The 9837-nt window shown below is 37.6% G+C and overlaps 1 protein-coding gene across 1 annotated transcript; it reads right to left on the reverse strand.

Annotated features, from left to right (window-relative positions):
- Positions 1 to 1653: 1653 nt before the first annotated feature.
- On the reverse strand, positions 1654 to 9635 carry scamp5b (secretory carrier membrane protein 5b). The gene is made up of 7 exons (XM_077519781.1): positions 9437 to 9635; positions 7838 to 7875; positions 7518 to 7637; positions 6789 to 6945; positions 5189 to 5290; positions 4234 to 4351; positions 1654 to 3447 (listed from the first exon to the last, which is right to left on the reverse strand). Exons 2-7 carry the CDS (start codon positions 7842 to 7844, stop codon positions 3268 to 3270), a joined length of 684 nt encoding a protein of 227 aa, XP_077375907.1. The 5' UTR covers positions 7845 to 7875; positions 9437 to 9635; the 3' UTR covers positions 1654 to 3267.
- Positions 9636 to 9837: the final 202 nt, after the last annotated feature.

The following is a 9837-nucleotide window of genomic DNA, read 5'->3' on the forward strand; positions in this document are numbered from 1 at the left end:
AACAATGTACAAAGAACTTCTGGTTGTTCTTACTAAGCTAAACTTAAAAAAAATCTTAAAATGTATCACTGAATTCAATGATACAACTAAGGGTGTGCTCAAAAAATCGATACGGCAATATATCGTTGCGGGCCTCATCACAATACACGTATCGATACGCAGGCATCAGAATCGATATTGCTCGTTAACTTTAAATCGGCCGTTCACGTTTGCTTTGCGGCTTCCATTGTACCTAAAAAATAAAAACCAGCAGCGGCTTTGAAGTTAATTGCCTTCAATTAACACATTCATTGCCAGACCAGCAAAAAAAATGCATCATTTGACGTCTTTTTCCGTCAATGGCAGTGAATGAGTTAAACATGGTAAAAATCAATGAAGCAATTATAAATTGTTGATATATTGTACAGCAGGGGTGTCCAAACTTTTTCCTCTGAGGGCCTCATACAGAAAAATAGAAAGCTGCAAGGGCCACTTTGATATTTTTTTTTTTAGTTATTTATTAACACATTCATTGCCAGACCAGAAAAAAAAAATGCATCATTTGACGTCTTTTTCCGTCAATGGCAGTGAATGAGTTAATGCAAAAATAGCTCAACAGTGATTGGACACTGTGTCTTGCTAAGAAAAATGAAAGCAGAGGAAGAATGTCAACATTTATTTATTTATAAACTTAACACGGCACGTGTCTCAGTGTACCAATTTTGCCATCCCATTTGTGAGACACAATTGGGTAGTTATGTACATTGTGTTCTTTAAGACCAAAATATATTTTTTCTATGGCCGGTTATCAATGGAAACCATGGACCTTGTGTGCTCAATGTTGGCAATAAATTAGCCTGTTTGTAAATGATCCTATGTGGACATTTCAGCCTTCTTTAGGTAAATACTATCACTGTAATTTACATGGAAATAAAGCATCACCATACGATTGTACTCTGATGTAAGAAAAAGCTGATTGGCATACTGAAACCACTGCTGGTTTTTCACGAGGACACACGTACAGCTACGCAACATACTAGCATTCGTTTTCCAACAGGGGGCGTGGTTCACCTTCACGACACAGCGTTTGAGAGCGGAGAAATAACTTGATTTTTCACTTTTCACGGTTTTGAAGCCTCACGGTTTTTTTTTTTTTAAATCATCATGGTGGTACTGGTTACCAACACTCTGGTGTGTCAAATTTAGAAATTCCACTTTACAGGGACTTTAACATGAAATGAGGATTTTGTTATAACAAGAATGCAGCTGTTGTGTTGAAGTCACCCACTCAATGGACAACCATTAAAGAAATGCACTAGCAGATGCTTGATTTGTATTAATCTGCAACTATTTTCTCCCACTGACAAGCTGTCCTGTTTACCTGAAGCTGTCACCAATTTGTCTCTGGAGGTTTCAGTGTGTGTGTGTTCGTGTGTCAATTAAAGCGCTGCTTGGCTCCTGTGGGAATACCCGCTGCAGTAAATGTCATTGCCGTGTTGTTTAATTATTTCATTACAGGAGAGGAGACTCCCACATAATCAATGCACAGTCCAATATATACAGTATATATATTTTTAGCCTTTGATGGGTGTATGAGTAGTAATAGTGGTATTTGTATTATTGTATGTGCACAAGTGGACACTTCATTAAATACACCCGCACAGTCCAATGCAATTAGAGTTGAAATAATTATAAAATTTAAAAAACTATAATAAATAACTAATGTACAAACAAGGTCTGTCTGCATCAGAATGCAAATAAGAGAGGAAAACAAACAGGAAAAGTAAAACATTCACATGCAATGAGACAATTACTGGTGAAGGATAAATATAAGGGTGTTCATCAAGCTTTTTTTTTTTTTTGGTTTTATTTTTTATTTCATACTAAAACCCTTAGCGCCTCCCTGTGGTCAAACAGGCACATTGCAAGAGGCGGGTGACTGCTCTCCTGTCTGTGACTCTAAAATAAATCACAAACTATAGTAAATGATCATTTAAAAAAAAAAATCTCATGAGTCTCTACATCAAATGCTTACTTAACATATGTACTTTATAGGATTAATTAAAAACACCTCCTGCAAAAATGCAGATTTTCTTCTCACTCTTCACACTTATAATAAAGGGCCACACCGAAAAGAACAAAACACCTGAAAATTACTACCAAAATTAAAAAGATGAAAGAAAGATAAATAATAATAATAATAATAATAATAACATATACAATAAAAAAAATGTACATAAAATAAACATATACAATTAAATTTTAATTGTAACAAGGGAGTTTAACACTTTCCACATGACAAAATGACAAACAATATTAACTACTTTAGATGTTTATTCTAGTTCTTCTCAATGTTACTCTCTTAAATTAATGACTATTTCTTGTCATACTCTTAATTTTATATGTCTACATCTTTGGTGTAAAAATATCACTTTTGTCTGGGAAAATCCTGTCTATTCATTTAAAAATACAACTTTATTTTTTATTTTTTTTCCCATTGATTTGTTTGATTTAAACGTGTGACTTTTCCTCTACTATTAGTATTAAAAATTCTCTCATCTCATAATTCCAACATTAGATTTGCAGTACTCTGACTTCATGACTTCATGCTTATAATTTTGTGACATTAAGCTTTTGTTATTCTTTTCAGTGTGGACCTATATTTCCTTTGGGGTATTAATTTCACAGCATAAGAAAAGTGGCAAACTACATAGAAATCACATGAAATCATCCTGAGGTAACAGCAAAAAAATTTACAGCTGTTGTAGTGCAAAATTTTACTCAATGTTAACTTTTCTTTGGTTAATGTAATATATACAAGTTCACAGCCAGTCATAAACATAAATCAACAGTAAAATTATCAATAAAATAATGCAATGTGGGTGTTTTTTGTATGTTATTTGTGATTACAGTGATTCCCCCACAACTCACAGGGAATCTGGAACGGAGCCCTGCCATGAAAATGAACAAATAATTATGCCTCCCGTATCCACAAAAATGAATACTTCAGTCTATATGAAGATCCTCAAATCACTCAACTGTTCATTGACACCAAGTGGTGCTAAATTCTTTGGCCCAAGCACAAAAAAATGCTAATAGGTTTGTTGTTCAATGAAGAGGATTAATTCAAAAACAAAATTAGTGAATAATATCTAAGGGTTCACTGTATGTTACTTGCAAAGTTATAGAAGATTACGAATTCATTTCAAATTCAAGCCAGCTAACGGATGAGGCTACTGTTCAAACTTTGGCCCCGACGGTCGCATCGCCGCTGCATCATCTGCTTCTTTACATCTGGTTGTCGTCGTACTGCGGCGCCGAGTACTGATCCTGCATGGCGCCGCTGGCTGCCCCGATGGCGGCCTGCTGGGCGGCCTGCTGGACGTGGGGGTTCTTCCAGGCACCCGTGGTCCACTCTTCCTGCGCTTTGGTCATGCTGCCGCCGCTCCCGCGGTAGAAGTTGTGAATCTGTGGAGCAGTGGCTCATTTGCATGAGACAGAACCGCCTATCCAAAACCAAGTCATGTCAAGCAAGTTAAGTGCTTCTTGGAGGTATTTTGTCAAAAGCATGTCACAGTCACGTTATTAAAGGCACCTGGATAAAAATTGTCGTCTTTAAATCTTCAACACATCAGAATGTCGGGTGCAAAATGGATGAAGCAGGACTGTGAGCTTATGTGTGCCAAATTGTAGATGTTTGTCAATTTAAAAATGCTAATGCTAATCGAGATCGCTAATTGTTAACATATGCTAATTACGTTTGTTGTCCTATTTATTATTTATGTGTATGTAGCGCAAATGTCAATTGTAAGTTTCTTGGTGCAGTTTATAAATATAAAGATAAATATAGAAATATAATATAAATAGACAACTTCACTGCACACCGGGACTCCGTGGAGTTTGTTTATGAATGTTTAGCTGCTTGGATAAGCTAGCCCTTCGACTAGCAAGGCCTTGACAATGATAATATAAGAAATATTAACATAAGAAATATTAAGTGATATTAAATGAGTTCCTGCACGTAATCCTCGTTTCTTGTTCAGCAATTTTGTGCCATTCTTGAATGGTGAGGTACACGCACATTTAATCTGAATTTAACATATCATTTTTGTCATACGTCTGGTTAGGGAATGCATAGTCCTATGCTATGTAGCGCTGATGAATAATTGTGGCACCCTTCAGCATTTCAGTTGCCCACAACAGAAAAATGTCAAAACGCATCTAAAAAGTGCTTGAAGAAACCTTGTGTGTTACCTTCGTGAGCGCGATGAAGGACAACGAGGCGACGGCGGTGAACATGATGGTCGGCACCAACATAATCAAAGCTATCAATATATTGTAACTGAAGAAAGAGATTGTGGCCAACCAGCCGCTGAAATGGAGACAAAAAATAGACGTTTCACTCATAAAAAAATGACTCATGGTTTACTATAAGACAATATTTTCACCGCCAGCACCCACTTGGCCATCTGGATATTAAATGCCGATCATTTAGCGGCCTTAAAAGTAGCAGCGGATGGAAAAACTTTGCAGCACTTTGTGCATACAGGTGTGCATCCAAACCGCCCGTGATGACATTTCGAAAGTTTATGAAGGCTGTCGTGGTCACGAGATTCATTTGTGGGTGTCGGGCCGAGTCAGGCGCTCGTTAACAGCCTCTAAAAATCTAATAACAGCCGTCATAAAACGTCTAGCAGGCTAATTCCTAATGGTCCATCACTGTCATGTTAATGGCGGCGACAGGCATTGTGGAAAATGCCTGTTTCATACACGAAAGAAGATGATATGGTCTGCTTTACACATTTTCAGATGACTTTTGCGGCACACTAACGCAGGAAGACCTTTGGCCACAATGAAAAAAGTTTAGATTTGTCACAATAATCAATGTAATTTTATTATTACTCGTTAATTCCACATAGTTTACCATTATGCATTATAATAGTAATAGAAGTTGTTAAGTAAGTAGTTGTTTTTGCTGTTCTACAATTACAATTAGTACAGATTATTACAACAGACTATTATAAATGTCAACTTTATTATATAAAATATATATTAAATAATTTAAGTCAAAGTTAAAAATATGTATTTTACTTAATGTTACTTAATGTTTAAAACTTTTTTTAAAAGAAATATATATGAATATTTTTAATGGATATTTTTCAGGCTTTAATTGAAATTAAAACTGGGCTCCTTTTTTCTTGCCTCTTACCACACTCCCCATCCCGGGATACCGATGCTTTGAATGACGCTGATGCCCACTTGAGCCATGAACACGAAGAAGAACAGCATGTAGTTGAACGAGCTGTCACTCCTGAGGGGGAAATATGATTGAGAGGAGACGAAGTGCAATTGTGTAATATATACATTTTAGCCTGATGGCATTCATGTCTAATTTGCTGTGATATGTGTCTGAAATTTGTACATGAATGTCCTCTACTGGTCTACAGTGGGCTTAACACCACACTACAGATACACTTTCAGACCAGTATTGAAAGTCTTATGAGTATGAATTGGATATCCATCCATCCATCCATTTTCTTGACCGCTTATTCCTCACAAGGGTCGCGGGGGCTGCTGGCGCCTATCTCAGCTGGCTCTGGGCAGTAGGCAGGGGACACCCTGGACTGGTTGCCAACCAATCGCAGGGCACACAGAGACGAACAACCATCCACACTCACACGCACACCTAGGGACAATTCGGAGCGCCCAATTAACCTGCCATGCATGTCTTTGGAATGTGGGAGGAGACCGGAGTACCCGGAGAAGACCCACGCGGGCACGGGGAGAACATGCAAACTCCACCCAGGAAGGTCCGAGCCTGGACTCGAACCGGAGACCTCAGAACTGGGAAGCGGACGTGCTAACCACTCGACTACCGTGCCGCCCTGAATTGGATATCCAGATCAGAAATAGAAAATAGAAATAGAAATAGTATAATTTGTCTATAAATTTGTTATAAGCACACCTCTGCATAACACTATCCGTATTAACTATAAGAGAATTAAAAAAAAGAAAGAAATATGGACCAACTTACAACAAATAATAGATTTATTAACTGTAACAGAAAAGATTTAAAGTGCATCTGAAATTCAAAAATAAAATTAAATCCTTAATTAAACTATCAACATTTTTTGACTGACCATGTCAAACCATATGATACGGAAAAATAAAATTACATAAAATCAATAAATAAAAATGCATTCAAACTGATCACCAACATTAACCCAGGAGCTCAATATTACAAAAAAACAACAACAAAACTTTAACCTGCAAAACAAAAATATATAAAATAATTTGTGCTGATTTTTTTTTTGCTGTGTGCATGCTCAGTGCAAACAAAACCCCTACACCACCGAGTGAATGCTCCCTGCGCACACTCTGCCAATAATGAGAGCGCCATTGCCCCCTAATGTAGTGGAAGTGCAATTGCACTTTATTCTAGGACAGTAAAAAAAAAAAAAAAAAAAAAAAAAAATGCATGTTCCCCGAGGTCAAGCGTGCCCCCGTTGATGGAGCCTCGCGCCCCCCTGGGGGGGCCCGCCCGCCCCCCTGGGGGGGCCCGCCCCACTATTTGAGAAGCACTGCACTAGTGTATGACGTTTCTCACTATAGTAGGACACTTTGACCTACTAATAGGACAACTCCTAGTACGCATTTCGTCACTACTAGTAAGGTCAAAGAGGCCAGAGACGTCCAGTCAGGGTCAGCAAGCGAGCCAGTGCCACCCTCTGACCTTATCTGAAACATATGTTTCTATTCAGATTTATGTGGTTGTAATTTGCAGCATTGTAAAGAAGTTGCGTCTCTACCTGAAAGCCTTGTAAATTGGCCGGAACCAGCACACATATGAGCAGGGCGTGAACATGAGCAGCCATATGATTGACAGGCCAAAGTTGGTCACGCCGCCTCCGCCGAAAAGCCATGCGAAGCAGCCCACGAGATTGACTGCCAGGGTGGCGCTGTTTACTAAGAAAATAGAAAAGGAATTAAAGGAGGATTTGCATTGGGTTTTTTTAGGATTATTGGTGAGTGTGTGTTTTGCTTTTTATTGAGCTTTTTGTGGCTTTTTTTTTGTGTGTGTGTGAATAGAGTTCAATCTTTGGAGTCAAACTGTATAAGCTTACTTAGGGTTGCATCATTTTTTTTCCACCGCAAAACTAACAATGCCTTAGCATAGTTTTAAATGTAACTTTGGCTGTCAAATTGCTGCAGGGTAAAAGCTTTATAGGAAATCTTTTTGCACTGCTTGTTCATGGTGTCATAAAATGATGAAAGCAAAACTAAAAAAAAAAAAAAGTTACATAATGCTATTCTTAAATGCCCCCGCCAACCTCCCCAGCTCAACAAGGCCATCTGCTCAGCCCTGTGGCTCGTTAGCAAATAAATCGGAGCGCAAAAAAAAAAAAAAAAAGGCAATGTGGACAGGCTATTATTTCAGGAGGACCCTTGTAAAGCATCTCCCACTTATCACGAGTGGAGAAGACAGAAAATCGGGATGATTAAATCTCTTAAATGAAACTCTTGAAACGTTTACTCACGCATCCACAGGTGGTACATTTTCTTGCACAAGCTGCGGTGTTGATCGGGGATCTCATCAAAGTCCTGGTAGAAGCACGGCTTGAGCGGAATGAAGCCGGGCAGCGGCGGGAAGTTGGGCTCTGCATGTGAAATAGATGTTAAAGACAGCGCAAGCAATAGGAATGTGAAAAGAAACGTGTCTTAAAATAATGGCCGAAGTCTTGGTTTGATATCTCCTCAGGATGTTGGCCAACGCATATAATATAATCAGTTTAAAAAAAAAAATGACTTGGGCCATTATTTCAGGAAGTTGCCAATAAGCAAGTATTGTCGTACTGACCAGCCATCGTAATATTCGATGCACCTTCTCTCTTTAGCCTGTTACAAGAGATAGATACGATACAGCAAGATGCAACATGATTCAATAGCATACAATACAATACGATGCGATACCATTCGATGCAAAGCCATCCAATACTCAACGATGCAATAGAATACGGTAATATGCAAGAGACATAAGACATTGGTGGGAAAAAAAAAAAATCAATAATATCATTGTATTATAGTCACTTTGTTTAATCTGATGTCATCTCATATGCATCTTAAACAAAATAATGCGATAAGACATGATAAGGCAGGGGTGTCCAAACCGGGGGCCGTTTGCGGCCCGTCGTCCATTTTTCAGTGGCCCACGACATATGCTAAAAATGGCATTTGACTCAGTTCAACTAAAATAAACAAAACAAAAATGTTTGGAGATGGTCAAAGTAAGAAGGGAGGGTATTCAAAAACAGGTGCCATCAAAGTTTATTTTATTTAACTCAAACTAATGAAAAAAATAAAATTCAAAAAACAATATTGTTACCGAAATAAAATAAAAACAAAAATGCTTTTTAAAAAAACGAAAAACTAACTGAGACTACATTTTATGTTTACAAAACTAACTCACACTAACTATAATTAAAATGTCCTTCGTTTTAGTCTTTGTTAATTAATTTAATGCATGAGACTTTGTGGATGATTTTAAATGTGATTTTTAGTAGATTTATTTTGATATAAACCGGAATAATGACGTTTGAAAGTATGTCACACAGAAGTGACGTCATCTAGCAGCAGCCAATAGAAAAGCACCTTCAGATGACGTTGCGCCCATGTTTTTTTGTTTTTTTTAATATTGCGCACAAGTAATACACATTTTATTAAAACACTAATACTGAAACTAACAAACTAAACTAAAACTAAGCGTTTTTTAAAGAACTAAACTAATAAAAACTAACAGAACCACCTTGAAAACTAATAAAAACTAACTAAAATGAAAAATTCCAAAATAATAACCCTACTGCCATATTACAAATAAATTGGTTTATATACTGTAGCATAAAAGCACAAATAAATTATTTGTATAATTTTTAGGACTAAACACAATTTCTCTTCATAACATTATGTGGCCCTTGCGTCCTTCTGATTTTCTGTATGTTGCCCTCAAATGAAAATGTTTGGACATCCCTGTGAAAAGGTACAGTGGGATACGGTATGGCATATTAATGTGCATAATCAAATTGCTCTGGTCTCATATTGTCATGGCATGGGGATTACTTTTAAACAGAAATAATTAACCAGTCCTATATTGACATATTGTGTTGACAGTAGTTAAACCCGATTTGTTGGCTATCACCTCTTATGCTGCTCACAGCCTCTAGTGGGCTTTTTTTTGTTGTTGTCAATTTTTGAGGATTGCAATGTGCTGTGATGCGGGTTTAGTTCAGGCTTCTAACAGTGGTGGGCTAAAGAAAGATCTGCCATTAAAATGTTTTGATGCCCTCTGTCACGTGCATAATACCATATTACCATGCACCTTTACTACAAGTCAATAAAACAGGCCTAAAAAAAAAGAGGGCAATGCAAAGGCGATTTATGGACAGAGACATAATCTTCTTACCGTCTCCTCCAGAGAACTGTTTGGCCGCGTGGCCACAAACACGTCAGGCGGAAGAGGGATGGTCTCGCAGGGTTGCAGAAGTGTGGAAAAAATAAAATAAAATCTGTGTCTAAAAAGGCAAAATGTCTAGTCGATTATAGTAAATCTCAAGTAGTCCACGCCTCTGACCAGTCAATCAAGCTTCCTCTCCAAACCAATGGGTGGGATTATTCTAATCCTTGATGGCACCGCCTCTCTGTCCATGGTTCTGAATTCAAAGGTAAACGGCAAAGAGTCGCATTAAGAGGATGTTTACACCGCCAAAAGTAAAATCTAAACACGGTTAAGTATTAAAAATCATGGCAAAATATTTCTTCTTGCCAGGCATTTTTTGTGTGAAAGAGTATTCACTTTTTTCCAAG

This window comes from Festucalex cinctus, chromosome 4, assembly GCF_051991245.1.
Source record: "Festucalex cinctus isolate MCC-2025b chromosome 4, RoL_Fcin_1.0, whole genome shotgun sequence".
Lineage (NCBI taxonomy): Eukaryota > Metazoa > Chordata > Actinopteri > Syngnathiformes > Syngnathidae > Festucalex > Festucalex cinctus.